Genomic DNA, 20,063 nt, shown 5'->3' with positions numbered 1-20,063 from the left:
TCACATGCTCTAGCTGGCGACTTTATTCAAAGGGGAGAGGGAAAAGTGAGAGAGAGAGTTGGGTCATTTCTGGGATAACCTGGAGAGGGGTGAGTCTCTGGAGTTCCAGGGAGGAGGGACAGACATCTCAAAACTATTATAGAAGGCCGAGAGGGCGAGGGGTGGGGTTCTGGGTGTTCTGAGGGGCAGGGCTGGGGGAAGGGACCCTCCCCCAACTCGGGGCCACGCGTCCGCTAGGGGCCGCTGCCGCTTCCACTGCCACTCCCGCTGCCCGCAGCGTCCAGGATGGAGGTGCGAGGGCGGCGGGAACGCCAGGAGGGAGCTTCCCGGGCCCGCCGTCCTGGTCGGGGACGAGGTAGCGCCGAGATGGAGATATTGAAGCAGTGACGGGCTCCAGGAGCGGCCACCGGCAGAGCGTGGCCCAGAGCCGAGCGACAAAGATCCGTCCCGTCTGCGAAGGTCTACGAAAAAGTGGAGTTAGGGCCGTAGTGGGCGGAGTCCAGAGGGGCATGGCTTTCTCCCAGGGGCGTGGCCTCGGGAAGGGAAAGTCTGTAAGTTCCTTTGGGATTGGGGTCAGAGGCGGAGTGTGCAGTTTGGGAGTCTGTGTGCGGGGCCAGAGTGGTGGCAGGTGCTTGGGGAGTGTAAATGTTCTTACTGGGCCCTAGCAGGATGAATCAGGGTTGGGGCAGTCGGGGGGCGCGCAGAGAGGTCTGTATCAAGGCTGGGGTTTTGTAGAGGGTGACGGCTTCTGGGTCCTCCATGGTAAACTGGATGGACCCAGAGCAGGGATGGTTTCTTGGGAAGGGCAAATCTGGACTTAGGGAGCTTTTGGAGTCAAAGGGCGCAACCCAATGGGAGGTTGGGCTAGGGAAGGGTTGGAGTAGGGACCTGGGGAGTGCCAATCCGGTCTCTGGGGTCTAGACACGGTAAGAAAGAACTTGGTGGGGGTCAGGGGCAGTAGCTCATGCCTGCAATCCCAGCACTTTGGGAGGCCGAGGCGGGCGGATCACCTGAGGTCAGGAGTTCGAGACCAGTATGGCCAATATGGTGAAACTCTGACTCTACTAAAAATACAAAAATTAGCTGGGCATGGTGGCGAATGCCTGTAATCCCAGCTACTCGGGAGGCTGAGGCAGGCGAATCACTTGAACCCGGGAGGCAGAGGTTGCAGCGAGCAGAGATTGTGCCACTGCACTCCAGCCTGGGCAACAAGAATGAAACTCTGTCTCAGAAAAAAAATAAAGAACTTGGTAGAGAGGATCTCAGTCTCTTCTCTTCACCTTCTGCCTCACGCTCACCTGTCCATAGGTAAGGCAGCTAGGCTCACAGCCCCTTTTTTCTGAGAGTGGGAGCCAAGTCGGGCCACAGGTGATATCATCTTCGCAGTTGGCAAACCTGGAGATGGCGAGTGGAGAGGTGGGTAAAGCTTTTGTAGCTACATGCCAGCGGGATTCCGGTTCTTCTAGACTGTGTTCAGTATGTGTCCCCCGCTGGGATCCAGGCCCCGCCTCTTAGAACCACTCCCCTGCTAACTCCATCTCTCCAGATTTCATCCCACCCCATATTCTATCAGATCTTTCCATACTCTGGGCCATGTCACAACTGGCCTCGTCCCTGCAGACCTCAGACCATTTGTTACGGGCCAGTCCCTCATATTTTCCCACTCTTTCATTTTCCTTTTATTTATTTTTGAGACAGGGTCTTGTTCTGTGACTCAAACTGGAATGCAGTGGCGCAATCATGGCTTATGGCAGCTTTGACCTCCCGGGCTCGAGCAATCCTTCCACCTCAGTGTCTCAAGTACCTGGTACTATAGGCACGCACCATCATGTCCGATTAATACTTTCTTTTTTTTTGTTTTTTGAGATGGAGTCCTGCTCTGTCTCCTGGGCTGAAGTGCAGTGGCCCAATCTCTGCACACTGCAACTTCTGCCTCCCAGGTTCAAACAATTCTGCCTCAGCCTCCCGAGTAGCTGGGATTACAGGCGCCCACCACCATGCCTGGCTCTTTTTTGTGTTTTTAGTAGAGACAGTGTTTCGCCATGTTGGCCAGTCTTGTCTCAAACTCCTGACCTCAGGGGATCCGCCCACCTTGGCCTCCCAAAGTTCTGGGATTACATGCGTGAGCCACTGCGTCTGGCCCATGTCTGATTAATTTTTAAATTTTTTGTTGAGACTGGGTCTTGCCATGTTGTCCAGGCTGATCTTGGACTCCTGGCCTCAACCAATCCTCCTATCTTGACCTCTCAAATGACGGAGATTACAGGCGCCCTCCCTTTTACCTTCTCTTTTCAATCAGGAGGACTCACTCCTTAAGAAATCTCAGGGCCTGGCTGGGCATGGTGACTCACCCCTGTAATCCTAGCACTTTGGGAGGCCAAGACAGGCAGATCACCTGAGGTCAGGAGTTAGAGACCAGCTTGGCCAACATGGTGAAACACCGTCTTTACTAAAAATACAAAACTTAGCCAGACGTGGTGACGGAAGCATGTAATCCCAGCTACTAGGGATGCTGAGGCCGGAAAATCACTTGAACCCAGGAGGCTGAGGTTGCAGTGAGCCGAGATCGTGTCACTGCACTCCAGCCTAGGCAACAAGAGCAAAACTCTATCTTAAAAAAAAGAAAAAAAGGCCGGGTGCGGTGGCTCACACCTGTAATCCCAGCACTTTGGGAAGCTGAGGCAGGAGGATCATGAGGTCAGGAGTTCGAGACCAGCCTGACCAACATAGTGAAACCCCGTCTCTACTAAAAATACAAAAATTAGCCAGGCGTGGTGGTGTGCGCCTGTAATCCCAGCTACTCAGGAGGCTGAGGCAGGAGAATCGCTTGAACCTGGGAAGTGGAGGTTGCAGTGAGCCGAGATTGCACCACTGCACTCCAGCCTAGGGGACAGAGTGAGACTCCATCTCAAAAAAAAAAAAAAAAAAAGAAAAGAAAAGAAAAAAAAAAGAAATCTCAGGGCTATGAAAAGCCACATCGCCATATGGCAGGTATCTTAAAAACTGGGGGCTTCTACCTGGGCTCTAAACATTAAGCTGCATCTCTTAAACCTTGGCCCTGTTGGAGGCCACTCCCCTTTACACAGAAGGCCAAGCGAACTGCAGGCTCCGCCGTCTCCCCCGCCCAAGTCACAAGCCACGCCCCTTGCCCCCGCGTGTCCTACCAGGCCTGGCAGAGCTCCTCGCAGAGCGGCTGTGCTTGGCGTACCCCCAATAGCCGCAGGCGAAAGCGACTGCGAAGGGCACGTTGGAGGTGTTCCAGGAAGGATTCACACCTAGACATCGGGAGAGAGAGGTTTGGATGGGTTAGGACCCGAGGGGAGTTCCAGGGCAATGGGCAAAGTATGCGAGAAAACAGTGGAGGGTGCTGTACTCACTCGGGGCTCGGCACTCCACAGCGTTCTGGATGGTTCCCAGGGCCCGATATCTCTGTTGCGTCCATCTCTGAGGGACAACAAGTTCCTGGCAAAGGGGAACCCTGTGAGCCAGGGTCTTGGATCCTCAGATAAGGTTTGGGAACTGAGGGCTGGGGATTCCCTGGACAAGGGAGACCCCAATTACATCAATCCTCACAAACCCATAACTTAAGACCCTTCCTTTGGAATGCAAATGCAGCTTCAAGTAGTAATGATCATTTATTGTTTATAATAATCAACTTATTTGTCATGTGCCTGGTAGTGACACATGTGCTTAATCCTTTTCCTTTATTTTTCTTTCTTTCTTTTGAAACAGGGTCTTGCTCTGTCGCCCAGTCTGGAGTGCAGTGGCATGATCTTGGCTCACTGCAACCTCCACCTCCCAGGTTCAAGCAATTCTGGTGCCTCAGCCTCCCAAGTAGCTGGGATTTCAGGCGCATGCCACCTCATCCAGCTAATTTTTGTATTGTTAGTAGAGACAGGGGTTTCACCATGTTGGCCAGGTTGGTCTCAAACTCCTGACCTCAAGTGATCTGCCCACCTCGGCCTCCCAAAGTGTTGGGATTACATACGTGAGCCACCGAGCCCCGCTCATATGCTCATATGCTTAATCTTAACAACAGCTTTGTGAGGTATGTTTGTTATTTCTCTCTTTTTGGGGGTCCATGTGAGACCCAGAGAGGTTAGATGACTTCCTCAGGGTCACATAGTTACAAAGTGACAGAGCTGAATTTGAACCCAGTCAGTCTAATTCTTATCCACCATTCTTCAGCACTATCCCTGCCTCCCACCTTCGTGGCCCTGCTAGGCCCCTCTCATAAGGAAATTCTAACATTGCCATGGCAGGGTAGGTGTGGGTTTCTGGGTGTTGGTGGTGAGGCAGGGTCTGGGGTGCTCACCTGCCAAGTGTAGCTTGCCTTTGCCCAGATCAGCTGCCAGCCCATGGTGTCGCTGGGACCTGGCTTGGAGTGGGTGGCTCCCTCCACAGGCTTCTAGCAGGATCCATGCCAGGGTCAGTTGTAGGACCCAGGTCAGGCCAATGGGTCGCATGTGGACCCTGCAGGCCATGTCCACCTGAGATAAGAGCTGGCAGGCATAGTGTGGGGTTCAGCCATCCCTTTCTGTGAGCTTAGGGTGGCACCCACCCAATGCATACCCAAGAAGCAGTGCCAGATAGAGTAGGGAAAGTGCAGCTGAGGAGGAGGCTGGGGCAGTGGCCAAGGATATTCAAATCCCAGGAGACCACCAGGGCCTGCCTCCATCCTACGAACCCCCCTCCCATCAGAACCCTGACCTCTCTGTCCCCCACCAAGTGCCACCCCCACCAAGCTTAGACCACAGTCGCCCTCCCCCATCCAGCAGGATCTCCCACCTTTTTAGTCCTCAAGGGACTCCTTTTTTTCTCAGAATGAAGGGGACCTCCCTAGCTCTTCCAATCCCCCTCTACTGTTCAGTAATTCCTCCTTCTTTTCTATGCGGCCTCCCTCCTCCCTCTTTCACTCTCTGCCGGCCCTTCTCTGGGTCACCTTCTCTCGGCCCACAATCGGCTTAGGGGCCACCCAGAGCTGGGCCTTTGGGACCAAGCGTGGTGTGGCAGGGCTCAGGTTCTGTCACTGGGGCCCAAAACTACAAGGCAGGGACAGCTAGCCGTCTATGGAGACAAGACTGTCCCCTTCCTGCCTCCCCGAGTTCAGCCCCTCACCTGTTAGCTGGATTGGGGTGTAGAGGCTGATAAGACACCTCAGGATCCACTCCAGGAAACTGGCAACTGAAAGGGGCATGGCTTAATGCAGGGGCGGGACCTCCCACCGTCCCGCCCACACTCCTGCTGACCAAAGGCTGGCCAACTTGGGCTGGTGTGTATATATCCTTGTGTTTGCTTTTATGTTGAGCTTGTGGCTTAAGCTGTGGTATCTGTATATGAGGGGAGTGCGTGTGTGTGTGTGAGGAAGGTGTGTTTGGCCTGCAAATTCACACACATACAAACACATACTCAGCAAATGCAAACACATGCAAACATCCACAAATACAGACACACACAAACTCACACTCTGCAGCCATACAAACACATGCTTAGGAAACGCAGACATACACACACTCATCCAATGCAAACACACACAAACAACACATATAAACACACAACCAGTGTCAACCAGTTCAGAACTTCAACAACTTCTGAAGTTTCTGCGAATGTGTGTTGCTTGTGAACACTCCCTTAACTCATCCATTCATTCGACAAACATTTATTGAGCACCTACTGTGTGCTAGATTCTGGGGATGCAGCAGTGAACAATACATGAAAATTTCAGCCAGGCATGGTGGTTCACACCTGTAATCCCAGCACACTGGGAGACCGAAGTAGAAGGATTGTTTGAGCCCAGGAGTTTGAGACCAGCCTGGCCAACATGGTGAAACCCCATCTCTAGTAAAAATAATTTAAAAAAAAATTAGTTGGGCATAGTGGCACATGCTTATAATCTCAGCTGTTCAGAAGGCTGAGGCATGAATATAGTTTGAACTTGGGAAGCAGAGGTTGCAGTGAATCAAGATTGTTCCACCGCACTCCAGCCTAGGCAACAGAGTGAGACTCTGTCTCTAAATAAATAAATAAATAAATAAATAAATAAAAATAAAAGACACACAAATCTCAACTTTCATAGAGCTGACATTCTAGGGGGAGAATCGGATGAGCAAAACATCCCTGCAGTGGGTACGGGTGTGTGTGTCTATGTGTTGTGTTGAGAGAATAATTTGTTTTAGATTATAATTTGTGTGCAACTGGACATCCCTTGGTTTTGGAAATGTGTGGCTGTGCTTCCACTGGTTGTGTGTTTATATGTGTTGTTTGTGTGTGTTTGCATTGGATGAGTGTGTGTATGTCTGCGTTTCCTAAGTATGTGTTTGTATGGCTGCAGAGTGTGAGTTTGTGTGTATCTGTATTTGTGGATGTTTGCATGTGTTTGCATTTGCTGAGTATGTGTTTGTATGTGTGTTAATTTGCAGAATGTGTGGGTCTGTGTTTCTGGAGTATATGTTTGCAGAGTGTGTTCGAATAAGTGTTTGCGTGTCTGTGTTTCCTGAATATGTGACTGTATGTAAGTGTTTGTGTGCCTCTCATCTCAGGGCAAGAGAGGCTTTTTGTCTGCCTCTTTTATCGCTGTATTCCCTCCCAGATCCCCAAATACTACATTGCACATAGTAGGTGCTCAATATGTGGTAAGTGAACAAATCAGTTGATACTATCTCTGGGTCCCTCTGTGTGCACCCAGTGATGTGCTGGAGGCCTCAGTAAGCAAGATCTGCCGGACCTAGCCTTCTCCTGGTCCATCTTGAGGTGGTCCCAGATGTTTGTGGGTCAGATCTGTTCAGCCTCTGGGCCATGCCTCACGCCAGAGCCTCCACACCCTTTGTCCTTCCCTAATCTCAGCCCCCGACCCTGCGCTTGGATTTCAGCACCGTGGACAGGAGCGCGCGAGACCAGCACCAAGGAGAGCTCCCGCGGTCGTCATCGTGAGCTAGGTCGCCAGGGGCGGAGTCCGGGCCATGGACGGAGAGATGTGCGAGCAAGGGACTCAGCGAAACGGTGACACAAACATGCCGACCAACATATAGAGACACAGACAGATATAACCCAGGCAAAGGCGCGAACTTGAGGCGACAAGCTCCTGGGGAAAACCCGGACCCAGCCTCGCCGTCGTCCAGCAGGGGTCGCTCTTACCCAGCAACCGCGCCCTTCCGGACCTTGGGGCCAGATACTGGCCACCACCCCTTGGGAAGCCCTTCTGTCCCCCAGTGCCAAGACTTGGAGTTCGGAGGGCTCAGACACCCTCCTCTCCAACTTCGGGAAGCATGGTGGATTTGGCCTCACCTGTGTGAACATGGAGGAGCGTCGAGGGAACTAAAAAGCGCTTTAACTGTCCCCCTCTCCAACTACCAGCTAATCGCTCCTATAAATACAGACGGCCTGGCCTGGCTCCTTAATCCGGACCATGAGGGAGGGGTTGCTAGAGGGGCTGCAGGGTTCCCTGAGGAGGCTCTGATTGCGGGGGGCGGGGGGCGTAATATGCAGGCACATGTTTTTCTGAGGTTGCCTCTCCTGTGAAGATGGGTCTCCTCAGTGAAAATGTTTCTCTGTAAGCATGACATCTCCCCTGGGGCTGTAGAGGTCTCGTGGGTGGGGACAGTTTTCCACAGAGGATACGGCTTTTAGGGTTCTCTGACTGGAGGTATCCTCCCCAGGGTCTCCACGGGAATTGTTACTCCTGGGATCTTTCTCTTTGGGGAATGCCTCTTCCGTGGGGAGGGGGATGGCTTTTGAGAGGAAAGTCACCTCTCAGGGACCATATCTCTTAGGAATGATTTTCAGGGTTGGGGGAGTTCTTGATTGGAGAGGGCGTCCATGTGGAAACTATCTCCCCCGGGAAATGTGTCTCACCAAGGGGGTCTCTGGGGGATGAATGTGGGGGGAATGTATCTCAGGGAGAAGGCTTCCTTTGGGGGGTTTCTTAAGTGGGGGTTCTACCCCTGAGAATGTCTCTCCCCTGGGGTGTGTCTTTTTATAGGGGTCTCTCGGCAGCTTGGCTCCCATGGGGGCACCAGGAGGCTCCGCCTCCCCGCCCACCCCTTCCCCCCCAGCGCGGGCAGCGGTGGCTGAGCTCGGGCTCGGGTGCCCAGACGCAGTGACGGCGCCGGGCCCGCCCCACTTCGCTCCGCCCCCTCCAACCCCCCCCAACCAGCCGCCGCCGCCGCCGCCGCCGCGGTCCCCGCGGCTTCTCACTCCCTCCCTCCTCCCTCCTCCCGCCGCCGCTGCCTCCCTCCTCCCTCCCCGGGCCGAAGTCGCCGCCGCTGCCGCCATGGACGATTCGGGCCTCATCCGCCGCCGGAGGCTGCAGGTACGCGGCTGCCTGGGCCCCGGGTGGAGAGGAAGGGGTCAGCGCCCTGGGGCGGGGCCGGGCAGGAGGCGGGCGAACTTGCACCAGGGTCGGCCGGGACTCCCCCACCCATGGGCTTGGGACGCTAACCGCAGGGAACGCTGTGGCCGCGCGTCCCGCCGCGCTGGGGACCCCGCCCCTCAGGCGCCGCCCGGCGATCCAGGGAGCTGCCGGAGGGGTGCAGCCTAGCGCTCCCCCTCGAGGATCGCCTGATGGGCGCTTGGCCCGCCCTAGGGGGAGGGGGCTGGGGCCGAAGTCATCGTCCTGGCGCCTCGCCAGGCTGGGGGTGAGGGGGCGCAGAGCAAAGTTATTACCCTAGGGCTCGTGCCCCTCAGGGCCATCGGCGCCGCTGGAGGCGTAAACATGTTTGTGCAGCAGCCTCGCCCCTCACCACCCCAGGAGCCCCCTCCCGAGGCATAGGACGCCCTGCGTCCCCCACGCACCTGCCTGGCCACCAGGATTCTTCCTACTGCCCTAATTGGACAGGCACCTAGACAGCTTTCTCACTCTTCATTCCACCTCCTCCACTACAACATCCGCCCCCCCACCGCGATCCTCAAGTCCAGCCCAGCTTGTGGGTGGGCGGGAGCGATTTTTAGCTCCTTGCAGCCTTAGAAGATGCTGGTCTCGAGGCTGCGCAGGCGCAGGAGGCGTGCGTCCACTGCACGGAGTGGGACACTGAGGATCGCTGTGGAGTGTGGGGAAGGTGGGGACAAACTCAGGTGTCGGGAGCTCCTACCTCCAAGGTGGGGAGGGATTCTGTAGCCGAGAAGCGTCCTCTGCTCGTCTTCAGCTGCGTTTCTGAGGGGTTAGTAGGGAAGTTCAGGGTTAACACAGAGGTTCGGTCCCAAACATTCCAGAGAGGAAGGTGATGATATCTGTGCCCCAAGGCCCTGCCTGGGGTCTGGCCCTTCTGAACCTCCTTGGAGCTCAGCCCCAGGCTTGGTAATCTGGAGTTTAGATAAAGCCAAGAATCGGCCCAGACTCAGGCTCCATCCCCAGCCTGAATCTTGGGAAAAGAGGATTCAAACCCTCACCTAGGGCTTCGTCCATTTCTAGACTCCCCTAATCCATCATTCCCGAGGTTGAAGACCAAGGGGAGCTGATCGGTCAGTGCAGCAGGAAAAATGGTGATCAGACTGCAGGAAGGACCTTCCAGGCGTCTGGATAACGCTGGAGCCAGACATGAGTTGGAAAACTAATTTGCTTTCAGAGCCCAGATGGCCCGCCCTCTGGAGCTTAGGCCTCTCTGAAGTGCCCCCCACATTCTCTCCCCCTCCCAGGGGTGGGTTAGGAGAGTGGGTTCCGGGAAAAGGGAGGCAGCTGCGGCAAAGTTAGAGCAAGTGCTGCAGCAGCCAGGCTGGGTTCGCGCCGTCGGGTCTCCGAGAAAAGGGAGGAAATAGGCGGGGCCTGCACTGTGTGTCCCCGCCCTCCGGGCCGGCGTCAACTCTCATTGGCTCGTCGCCACGCGGGACTTTAGACTCCCGCTCAAGACACCGCCCCCAACGCGGGATGCTTCCACTCACCCACCCACCCACTCAACCCGAGGCATGCTCTGGGTCTGGTGACCCATGTCGGAGTCCTGTCCCCATCGCTTTCCTTCTGGTGGGATTAACCACTTCGTTGCCTGGATACACCCACACACGTTGCTGCAACCTCTTAGGAACTGTCGCATCACTGCTGAGGGCCTGAGGGTCCCCTGTGTGCAGCTAGGCTCTAGTAGCTGGGATTACAGGCGCACGCCACCATGCCCGTCTAGTTTTGTATTTTTAGTAGACATCGAGTTTCGCCATGTTGGCCAGGCTGGTTTTGAACTTCTGACCTCAGGTGATCCGCCCGCCTCGGCCTCCCAAAGTGCTGGAATTACAGGCGTGAGCCACCACGCCCTGGGATCTTATATATAGACAGCATCCTGAGTTCGAATGTCCTGTCTGCAGTGTCAACTATTAATCCCGTGCAGGAGAAGCGGAATCCACTTGGCAGAGCGGCTCTGCAGCTGAGGTTGGAGGTGGCGTCTATCTACACTGACGTCAAAGATCCGAACTTTCGCCGCTCCAGTTTGACCCTTTCTTCGTCCCTAGAATGTTTGGGGGCGCTAGCGGATGGGGCTGGGTTCAAGGTTTTCTTCGTGTTGTGCTTAAAAGCCCTCCAGGGGCTTACCCTCCAAGGCTGGGTTATCCGGGTCTGGACCCCCCGGGCTCTGGGCCAGAAAATCCAGGTCTTGATTTCTCTTGGACCATTGCAGACGCGCAGCCAGGTCAACTGGTCCTGGCTGCGGCTCATTCACGCCGGTCGTGCAAAGACAGAGGGAAAACCTGGTTTGGATTACCGGTCACCCGTGGCTCGGGAGGGCAGGGCTGCCCTTTGGCACCGCTTATATGTTTGTCCATTGTACAAGGGGGTGGGACGACCCTCTGGCCCATCCTCTGTCATGCAGCATGTCCCTCCTTAATAACGCCTGTTCTCCGAACTTAGTATTCATTGAGCATTTGCTATGTGCTAGGCACCATGCTAAGGGGCTAGGCATCTGCATCAACTCACAAAATCCTCAAGGAGACACGGGAGTATTGGAAGGTCATTTGCCAAGGTCATAAAAGGCAAAATTGAGATTTGAACCTAGGGTTTTCTGCTTTTAGAGATCCTAGAAATAGTCTAGAACATCCCTCATTTTCCTCTTGTTGGAGGTTTTGAAACTCTCTCCCAAACCTTTCCACCTGCAGCCCCACTGAGTTTTCTTCCTTCCACCTCACCCTGTGGATAGAAAACTGGCTGGAAGGTGCTGCCCCTTGTCCCCCATTCCTTTCCTCAGAAAAGGGCCAAGACCCCATATCTCCTGATCCCTACAGAGACTTCCTGAGAGCTTGACAAATGGAAGGCAACCTTCTTCAAATGCAGACACATAAAGTTAATACCCACTAATTATTATTATTATTGTCATTATAAAAAATGACTATGTGGCCATCACCTGAATTTCCATTTTTATTTTTTAATTTTTTAAATTTTTTGTGTTTTTGTTTTTGTTTTTATTTTTGTTTTAATGGAGACCGTGTTTCACTCCAGCAGTGGTGTAATCACAGTTCACTATAATCTCGACCTCCTGAGCTCAAGTGATTCTCCCACCTTAGCCTCCCTGGTTCCCATTTTAAATCTCAGTTGTGAGTCACTCTACTTACCTACCCCCCACCCCCTACCCCAACTCTGTGACTCTAGCTGGGAGTCAGATCGATCTGTTGAGGTGTAGATGAGTCATTCATTCTTTCAACCTTTCATTCATTCAACCTTTCATTCATTCATTGAGCATGCCAAGCTTATTCCCGCCTCCAGGCCTTTGCCCTTGCAGTTCCCTCCACCTGGAATTCTCTCTCCACAGATCCTCCCATGGCTGGCTCTTATCTTTCAGCCACCAGCTTAAAAGTCACCTCCACAGAGCAGCCCTCTCTGACAATGTGTCTCCATCCCAGTCATTGTCCATCATATCACCCTGTTTAATTTATTCATAAGACAAATTACTGTCTACAATGATTTTGTTCACTTCTACACTAATCTTGTTTAGTGTCCCCTTTACCCTACAAATACTAGTCCCAAAAGGCCAGAAACTTTTTTTTCTCCTTGAGACAGAGAGTCTTGCTGTGTTGCCCAGGCTGGTGTTGCCCTGGACTCAAGCGATTCTCCTGCCTCAACCTCCCAAGTAGCTGGGACCAGAGGTGCACACAACCACACCGGGCTTGTAACTTATTCACTGCTGTGTCCCTAGTGCCTAGGATAGGGTCAGCATCCAGTAGTGCTCAAGACATATTTTTCAAATAAAGATTCCTATTTCATTTGCACAAACACACACTGAGATGCCAACTCACTTGCCTTTATACGGGACCCCGCCTGTGTACTTGGGTCTCTGTTGGTCTCTGAGGGTCAGGAGAGGAATCACCCGGGGATCCTCTCCCCCAAGAAACTTGGCCGGCAGTGCATGGCCAAGGGTGAAAGTGACAATGCTGAAGAGAGGCCTGTCTTACCCTGCTTCTGCTCCTCCAGGGAGCTGAGCATGCTTGTGGGCAGCAACGGTAGGTCCACGCTGACCTTCATCGTTTTGCTTCTTTGCCTTCCAGAAGGATTTGCCCCTGCCCCGGAAAAGCAGCAGGTGAGCCTTGGGGAGAGACGTGGCGGGGGCTGGCCGCCCCTTCTCCCGCCGGGGTGGGGGCGCCAGGCGCGTGCGCGGGCGGGGCCTGGCTCGCCCGCACACAGCAGCGCCCCCTCCCGGCCAGCTGCAGCCGCAGGGCCCTCCCCTTCCCTGCCCTCCCCTGCCCGCTGCGGTGGCTCCAGCCTCCGCCCCGCGCGCTTGCTCCCCGCGCCGCCGCCGCCGCCGCTGCCGCACCTGCCACCATGTCGCCGCCGCCGGGTCATGTCTGACTCTCTCTGGACCGCGCTTTCCAATTTCTCGATGCCCTCCTTCCCCGGCGGCAGTATGTTCCGCCGCACCAAGAGGTAGACCCCCGATCCCCTAGACACTGTCCCAGCCCTCCCCGCAAAAGCCTCCGCTCCGGGTGCTGCTGCAGGGCGGGGCCCGGGATGCTGCGCCCGGTACAGCTGCGCCAGAGGTGCCCGAGCTGCGCCTTCCCGCCGGGGATGGGGTTGAATGGGGGTGGTGTGGGCCGAGTCTGGGGGGATTGCACGCTGGAGAGGACGGCCGCGGGGGGAGGGGGCTGCGCCACTGGGGGTTTGTGGCGCCTTTGTCTGCTGGAGCTGCGGGCTCCAACAGCCTGGTGGGGGTAGAGGAAGAAGGGGAGGCTGGGGGGCTTGGCACCCTCAGAACAATAGCCGCAGCCTGGCCTCCCCCCACCCCCATGCCGCGTGCTCCTGGACGCGCTAATATGCTCAGTCACTGCGGCTGTGGGTGAGGGGACGGACGGAGGGGCTTGGGGCTCCCTCTTCGGGAGTTGGGATGCTGAGGGGTAGAAAAAAGGGGGGGTTTATCATAACACAACCCCCCCCCCAAAACACAGCCTTACACTGAAAATAGTGACACAGCGTCACACAGGACATGATGTCACACACACATACATACACAACAGCCCTAGTGGCCCAGATACACTGGGAGGTGCCACACATACCTAGCCTTGCAGCTGCCACAGGTTAGAACCATGCACAGACACACAGGGGCACCACGTCGTGTACACCTAGTAAGATGTCACTTGCATGGTGATCCACACACACAATTATGTCATCCAAGATGCACACATGTGTGGCAATATCCCATCCATGCATCCAACAATGTCACAACACACGATGTCATATCTAGGAATCTCACATACTGTGTCACACTGACATCAGCATAAACAGATGTAGGGATCTTACAGAGAGAGAACCACGCAAAATCACACGTTATCACATGCAATACTCACCTAGAGAATGTCATACGTGGTGATATGTTTGGGCATGGCCAGTGTCATAAGATGTTCAATTCACACAATAGATGCTACATACACATGGACACATATGGTGAATGTCACACCCAGACGGAAGGACAGTATCGGACACAGACTCAGAATGCCACACAGAGACATAGATACATGTAGGGGGGATCTTGCATCCTGGCCAGGCATGGCGGCAGGCGCCTGTAGTCCCAGCTACTCAGGAGGGTGAAGCGGGAGGATAGCTTGAGCCCAGGAGTTTGAGGCTGCAGTGAGCCACTGCACACTGAACTCCATCCTGGACGACAGAGCGAGACATTGACTTAAAAGAAAAAAAAAAAAAATGCAGCCTCCCTGTGTTACAGCACACATTGTTATGGACAAGTGGCATTTCACACTGTGTCACATAGACACACAAATGCTCAAATTGTGTCACACAAGATAAACCCACGTTGTGTCACACATATCACACTAGAATGCGTTCAGGGTCACACATTGTGGAATTCATACAGTGGATGCCACATGTGGATACCTACAGTGAATGTCCCGCATAGACCGAAACACACTATCACCAATCGTGTCACCTAGACACAGTGACTATCACACCATGACAGACACTGCCGTACACATAATCAACACTGGGAGTTTCTCACACACATGTCACATGCAAATCCCCTGCCATACACAGTCCTGCCGAAGCCTCCACCACCTTTTCCTTCGAGAAACCCTCCCAGGGAGCCTCCAAACACACATGGATGGGAGATAGGCGGGGATCTGAGACGGGAGGTCAGCTGGTGGGGCACAAGAACTCACTGGGCTGCGGCCCGGCCCGGCCCCCCTGCCTTGCCTTCCCCGCAGCTGCCGCACCAGTAACCGGAAAAGCCTCATCCTGACCAGCACTTCGCCCACGCTGCCGAGACCCCACTCCCCGCTGCCAGGTCACCTAGGTGAGACCAGTGGCAGAGACTTGGTGGGTGCGGAGTGGCCTACAGGAGGCGGGGCCTCGGGCGAGGAAGCGTGGTCATGCTACAGAAGGGGAGCAGTTTGAATGGAGGCGAACTGGTTTGGATAAGGGGCGGGGCCATGCTTGTGTGGGTGTGGTCAGTCGTAGAGGGACGGGCATTGGAGGGCGGAGCGGAGACTCAGGTGGGACGGAACAGAAAGGAGGAGTCGTACCTGAGGGGCAGGGCCACCCCAGATGAAGGCAGAATCTCCTTGGAAGGGGCCGGGCTGAGTTGGCAACGAAAAAATTTAGAGAGGCTGGGCCACAGGCGAAGGGGCGTGGTCTCCCCATAATAGGCGGGACTAGACTAAAGACAGGACATGCTGCTGTTTGCACGCCGCTTTAGGGAACAAGAGGCCTGAAGGGATTTGCCCCCTCTTTCTCTCACAGGCAGCAGTCCCCTGGACAGCCCCCGAAACTTCTCCCCCAACACCCCCGCCCACTTCTCATTTGCCTCCTCCCGAAGGTGAGTCCCTCCCCTCCAGGGCCCCAGAACCCTGGGCAGACCCTCTCCACCCACCGTCTGGGCCGCCATCTGTTCTCTTCCTAATAGCACCCGAGCTAGGGCCTGAGGGGACCAGCAAGTGCCCCAAGGTCCCAGCGGGAAGGAGCGCCTAGCCTTCGGGATGGGGCCCATAAGAAGGCGGGGCCCAATCACTGGTCTGGAATGGGGAAGGGGGTGGGGATCCTTTTGCGGCTGGTCGAAAGCGCGTGCGCCCTGGGCGTGGAGTCTGTCTTCCCGAGCCTAGCTCTCCTGGCCAGGTGTTTCCATAGCAACAGGACGGGGTAGCCAAGATGAGGTGCGCAAGCGCAGATTGCGGGATGCCTATCCAGGGACTCTTGGTCCCCGAGGTGGGGGAGGACGACTAGGGCTGTTTCTCAAGGGGAGGAATCTCAGGTTTCTTTCCAAGAATCTCTGAGGGTTTCTGGGGTGTCCTTAAATGAATTTTCTATGGGCCTTTTGTGCAACTGGGGGAGGCAGAGAGGTTTCTCTGATGTTTTCTGGAGAAACTTTTCTGGGAGTTTAGGCCCGTCTCTTTTTCTTTGAACTCTATTCATTCTAAAAATGGTGTCTAAACACCTGCTATGTTCTTAGGAGCTGGGCGTATGGGGTCAATGACGTTCTGTCTCTACCCTCTGAGTTGAATAGAGCAGGCAGGCCAGAGAATGGGGATCGTTGCAAAGGCTGATGAAGGCTGTGTTGTGAGAGTCAAGAGAGACTGTGGGGACAGAGGACAGCTCCCTTGGGAAAGTGGGGGAAACCGCTTATTGACCATGGAATTTAGCTGAGGGCAATAGAAAGGCAGGGTAAGGCTCTGGGATTGGGTCTCACGTGTTTATCCGCAAGCGGGGAAGGCTGAGCGAGGGGACTGCTGGGAGGAAGGAGGAAGGGAAGAGTCCAATGAATGGGTGTGCGTGTGTCCTTGTAACTGTGCAATCTGTGTGCTGGTGTACGTGTGTGATTGTGACTGTGTGAGGAATTACGTGCCTATGCAATGGCACGAGTCTCCGAATGTGAACGTGTGAACGTGTGTCTGTAGGATTGTAAGCATCCATGAATATGCGAGGGGAGCAAGTCAGGTGTGTCTCCAGGTGAGCGTGCAATCTGTGTGTGGGTGTAAGCGTGTGTGAGTGTGTGGCTGTGAGATAGTAAACGCAAAGTCACAGTGTTTTCTGTCTCTTTCTCTCTCTCTCTTTTTCTTTTCTTGAGACAGAGTCTCACTCTGTTGCTCAGGCTGGAGTGCAATGGCAGGATCTCGGCTCACTGCAATCTCTGCCTCCCGGGTTCAAGCGATTCTCCTGCCTCAACTTCCCAAGTAGCTGGGATTACAGGCGCCCGCCACCACACCCGGCTAATTTTTGTATTTTTAGTAGAGATGGGGTTTCACCAGTTTGGTCAGGCTGGTCTCGAACTTCTGACCTCAGGTGATCCACCTGCCTCGGCCTCCCAAAATGGTAGGATTACAGACGTGAGCCACCGCGCCTGGCCAGTGTTTACAGTCTCACAGCCACACACTCACATGTGCACGTGCCAATGTGTGTTGTGCACTCACATGAGTATAGGCTGATGTGTGTCCCTGTGAGTGTGTATCTGCGTGCAAGTGTGAACGAGTGTGTCGCTGTGTGCAAGTTTCAATGTGTGGCAGTGAGCGCGGGTGTCTGGAATGTGCGTCTGTGTGAATGTGAAAGTGCAGAGTATGTTTGGGTGAGTCTATGTGTCAGAGTGTGTAAGCACGTGTGTCTACAGATGAGTCCATGTCTGGTCTTGCACGTGCGATTGTGCATTAGTGTGTGAGAGTGTGATATTTGGGCCCATGGATGGGAGAGTCAATACGTGTGGCTGTCTGTGTTGAGGAGTCATGTGTGAGTGTGTGTCTTGGGGGTGTGTGAAGTGTAAATGTGTGCACTGCCAGTATGTGAACCTGACCTGATAGTCACACCAACATTAATGGGTTTGGCTACAGCAGTGATTGTGTCTGTGTGCACGAGAGCATAAGGACACAAGATTCTATGTCAGTGTGTTGGGGGATGGGAGGGGTCTTTCTTCTCTGAGAAGATCCAAGGGTCCCGCTCTGAGAGCTTTCTCATGGAGTGTTCACTCGGGGAAAAATTCTAGAATCTCTCTGGAAAGGCTTCATTGGGTGGAGGCTTTTCCAATTCTTGGTGTCCACTCTGGATGATAAGAGAGGGGACCGTGGGGAGCAGAGCGGAGACGGATCCTCCCTCCAATTCCCAGTACCTGCCTGGAAGAGTCCCTCTTTACCCCCTTGATTCTGAGGGCCTTGAGTAATCTTAGAGTGCAGACATATTCCCCCAGCCCCCACCCTGGCCGTGGCCTGTGGCTTCACCCACACCCTGAGGAGTAGGGGGACCTCTGGGGCCTTGTGGCCTCTGAGCACCTTGGCTGGGTTCCAGGGCGGACGGACGCCGGTGGTCTCTGGCCTCGCTCCCTTCATCTGGCTATGGCACCAACACGCCCAGTTCCACCGTCTCGGTGAGTGTGGAAAGTGGGTGGGTGGGCCGGTGGGTAAGGAATTCAGGGGGCCCTCCAGCCTGAAGACCCACACCCAGGCCAGCAGTCCAGGCTGGGCTTGATGGTAGTTTAGGGCCAGGCACAGTGACTCATGCCTGTAATCCCAGTACTTTGGAAGGCCAAGACAGGATTGCTTGAGCCCGGGAGTTCCAGACCAGTCTGGGCAACACAGGGAGACCCTTGTCCCTACAAAAATTAAAAATTATCTGGGCATGGTGGTGCGCACCTGTGGTTCCTGCTATTTGGGAGGCTGAGATGGGAGGATCGCTTGAGTCTGGGAGGTATAGGCTACAGTGGAGCTGAGATTGCACCACGGCATTCCAGTCTGGACGACAGAGTGAGACCCTGTCTCAAAAGAAAAAAATAAAAAAAGACAGTTTGGGTTTCCCCATCCTCAAGGGTGTTCACTTGTCCATCTATTAGAGAGTTACGAGTCTGCTCCACTCAAAGCCCTATGCTCTGCCCTCAACACATTTATGGGAGGGTCCTTCCTACTCATTTCTGACTCACTCATTTACAGCTGGTGACATAAGGCTCTGTGAGTTAAGCCATTTACCCTGATATCAGCAGCTGGGCTAGGCCAGGCCACAGCTTTCACCCAGAGCCCATTTGCTCACCCTTTGCAATACCCAAAGTCTCTCCATCTGCTCCCTTTTCTATCCATGCCCATGGTTCCCTTATTCATCCATTGGCATGATGTTCAGCAGACATTTGTCATGAGACTGTCATGTGGTAGGCGGGTTCTGCAAGCTGGGTCAGAGTGTAAAGATTCACACAGCCCTCATGGGGGAAGACAAGCCAGTAAGAAGGCATTCACAAAATAGAATGGTCAGAACTTTGATGCAAGTAGAACAAGGGGAGGTGATAGCAAAGGAGACACATGTGATTCAGCTTAGGGGGTTGTCAAGGAAGGCTTCCTGGAGGAGGTGACATTGAATCCAAGACAAAAGACCAGCAGGAGTTTGGCAGGTGGAAGAGAAGGGAGAAGACTGTTCCAGGAAGGGGAAGAGCATGTGCAAACCTATAGAGGCCACAGAACTTGCTGCATTTGAAAAGTTGAAAGCTTTGTGGGGCTGAAACTTTGGGATGCGGGGGAGGAATAGAGACGATGCAGGCAGTGCCCTTGATCAGGCTGGAACCTTGTCAGCTGGGGCAGCAAGGGAAATTTTATTCTAAATCCAGTGGGGGAGCCATGGAATGGCTTTATTTCTTTATATTAAATTGTACTAAAATTTCAGTTTGAACCATTTGAAATTGTGATTCTGTAGGCCATAGATAATGTACACTCATTTAAAAAATAAAAGAGATGGATGGGGTGGGGAATTTTAACCAGGGGAGTGAGCAATGTGATGTTTAAAAATATCATTCTGGCCGGGCGCGATGGCTCATACCTATAATCCCAGCATTTTGGGAGATCGAAGCGGGTGAACCATTTGAGGTCAGGAGTTCAAGACCAGCCTGGCCAACATGGTGAAACCCTGTCTCTAGTAAAAATACAAAAATTAGCCAGGAGTGGTCGTGGGTGCCTGTAATCCCAGCTACTCAGGAGGCTGAGGCAGGGAGAATTGCTTGAACCTGAGAAGTGGAGGTTGCAGTGAGCCAAGATCACACCACTGCACTCCAGCCTGGGTGACAGCTGTATGGCTGGGCACAGTGGCTCACACCTGTAATCCCAACACTACAGGAGGTTAAGGTGGGAGGATTGCTTGAGCCCAGGAGTTTGAGGCCAACCTGGGCAACATGATGAAACCCTGTTTCTAAAAAAAAAAAAAAAAATTAGCCAGGTGTGATGGCTTGTACCTCAAGTCCCAGCTACTCAGGAGGCTGAGATGGAAAGATTGCTTGAGCTCAGGAGGTGGAGGTTGCAGTGAGTGGAGGTTGAGCCACTGCAATCCAGCCTGGGGGACAGAGAAAAACCCTGTCTCGAAATAAAAATAAAATAAAATAAAATAAAATAAAATAAAATAAGCCGGGCGCGGTGGCTCAAGCCTGTAATCCCAGCACTTTGGGAGGCCGAGACGGGCGGATCACGAGGTCAGGAGATCGAGACCATCCTGGCTAACACGGTGAAACCCCGTCTCTACTAAAAAAATACAAAAAACTAGCCGGGCGAAGTGGCGGGCGCCTGTGGTCCCAGCTACTCGGGAGGCTGAGGCAGGAGAATGGCGTGAACCCGGGAGGCGGAGCTTGCAGTGAGCTGAGATCCGGCCACCGCACTCCAGCCTGGGCGACAGAGCCAGACTCAGTCTCAAAAAAAAAAAATAAATAAATAAA

General features: G+C 54.0%; 2 protein-coding genes across 7 annotated transcripts in view; one reads left to right on the top strand and one right to left on the bottom strand.

Moving 5' to 3' along the window:
* RTBDN (retbindin) lies at positions 1-9,814 on the bottom strand. 5 transcript variants are annotated; one of them, XM_009193620.3, is made up of 8 exons: positions 9,385-9,814; positions 9,087-9,148; positions 5,119-5,184; positions 4,316-4,502; positions 3,378-3,462; positions 3,165-3,275; positions 1,299-1,395; positions 1-461 (listed from the first exon to the last, which is right to left on the bottom strand). In XM_009193620.3, the coding sequence occupies exons 4-8, from the start codon at positions 4,482-4,484 to the stop codon at positions 234-236; spliced, it is 690 nt and encodes a 229-aa protein (XP_009191884.1). In that variant the 5' UTR covers positions 4,485-4,502; positions 5,119-5,184; positions 9,087-9,148; positions 9,385-9,814; the 3' UTR covers positions 1-233. The 5 variants fall into 5 exon arrangements, with proteins under 5 accessions (XP_009191884.1, XP_003915045.1, XP_021786447.1 ...); XM_003914996.5 differs by lacking the exon at positions 5,119-5,184; XM_021930755.1 differs by lacking the exon at positions 9,385-9,814 and having other exon boundaries at positions 9,087-9,169.
* MAST1 (microtubule associated serine/threonine kinase 1) overlaps positions 8,237-20,063 on the top strand; it is a 42,139-nt gene continuing 30,312 nt past the window's right edge. The window contains exons 1-5 of one of the 2 annotated variants that reach the window (XM_009193615.2): positions 8,237-8,308; positions 12,451-12,482; positions 14,611-14,699; positions 15,146-15,221; positions 17,672-17,750. In XM_009193615.2, the coding sequence (XP_009191879.1) occupies positions 8,270-8,308; positions 12,451-12,482; positions 14,611-14,699; positions 15,146-15,221; positions 17,672-17,750 (315 nt within the window). In that variant the 5' untranslated portion in view covers positions 8,237-8,269. Of the gene's footprint in view, positions 8,309-12,450; positions 12,483-12,633; positions 12,827-14,610; positions 14,700-15,145; positions 15,222-17,671; positions 17,751-20,063 lie in introns of those variants that run through there. The other variant, XM_003914989.2, reaches the window with a different exon arrangement.

The sequence above is a fragment of the Papio anubis genome, chromosome 20 (assembly GCF_008728515.1).
Source record: "Papio anubis isolate 15944 chromosome 20, Panubis1.0, whole genome shotgun sequence".
Classification (NCBI taxonomy): Eukaryota; Metazoa; Chordata; class Mammalia; order Primates; family Cercopithecidae; genus Papio; species Papio anubis.
This window is presented reverse-complemented; position numbering and strand designations above follow the sequence as displayed.

What these genes read in the sequence shown, in the direction of transcription:
- RTBDN (XM_003914996.5), bottom strand. An exon ending in AGGCAAGCTACACTTGGCAG is followed by an intron (nt 3,463 to 4,315) that starts GTGAGCACCCCA and finishes CCCCTTTGCCAG; the next exon opens with GAACTTGTTGTCCCTCAGAG. An exon ending in GCTGCCTTACCTATGGACAG is followed by an intron (nt 462 to 1,298) that starts GTGAGCGTGAGG and finishes ACTTTTTCGTAG; the next exon opens with ACCTTCGCAGACGGGACGGA.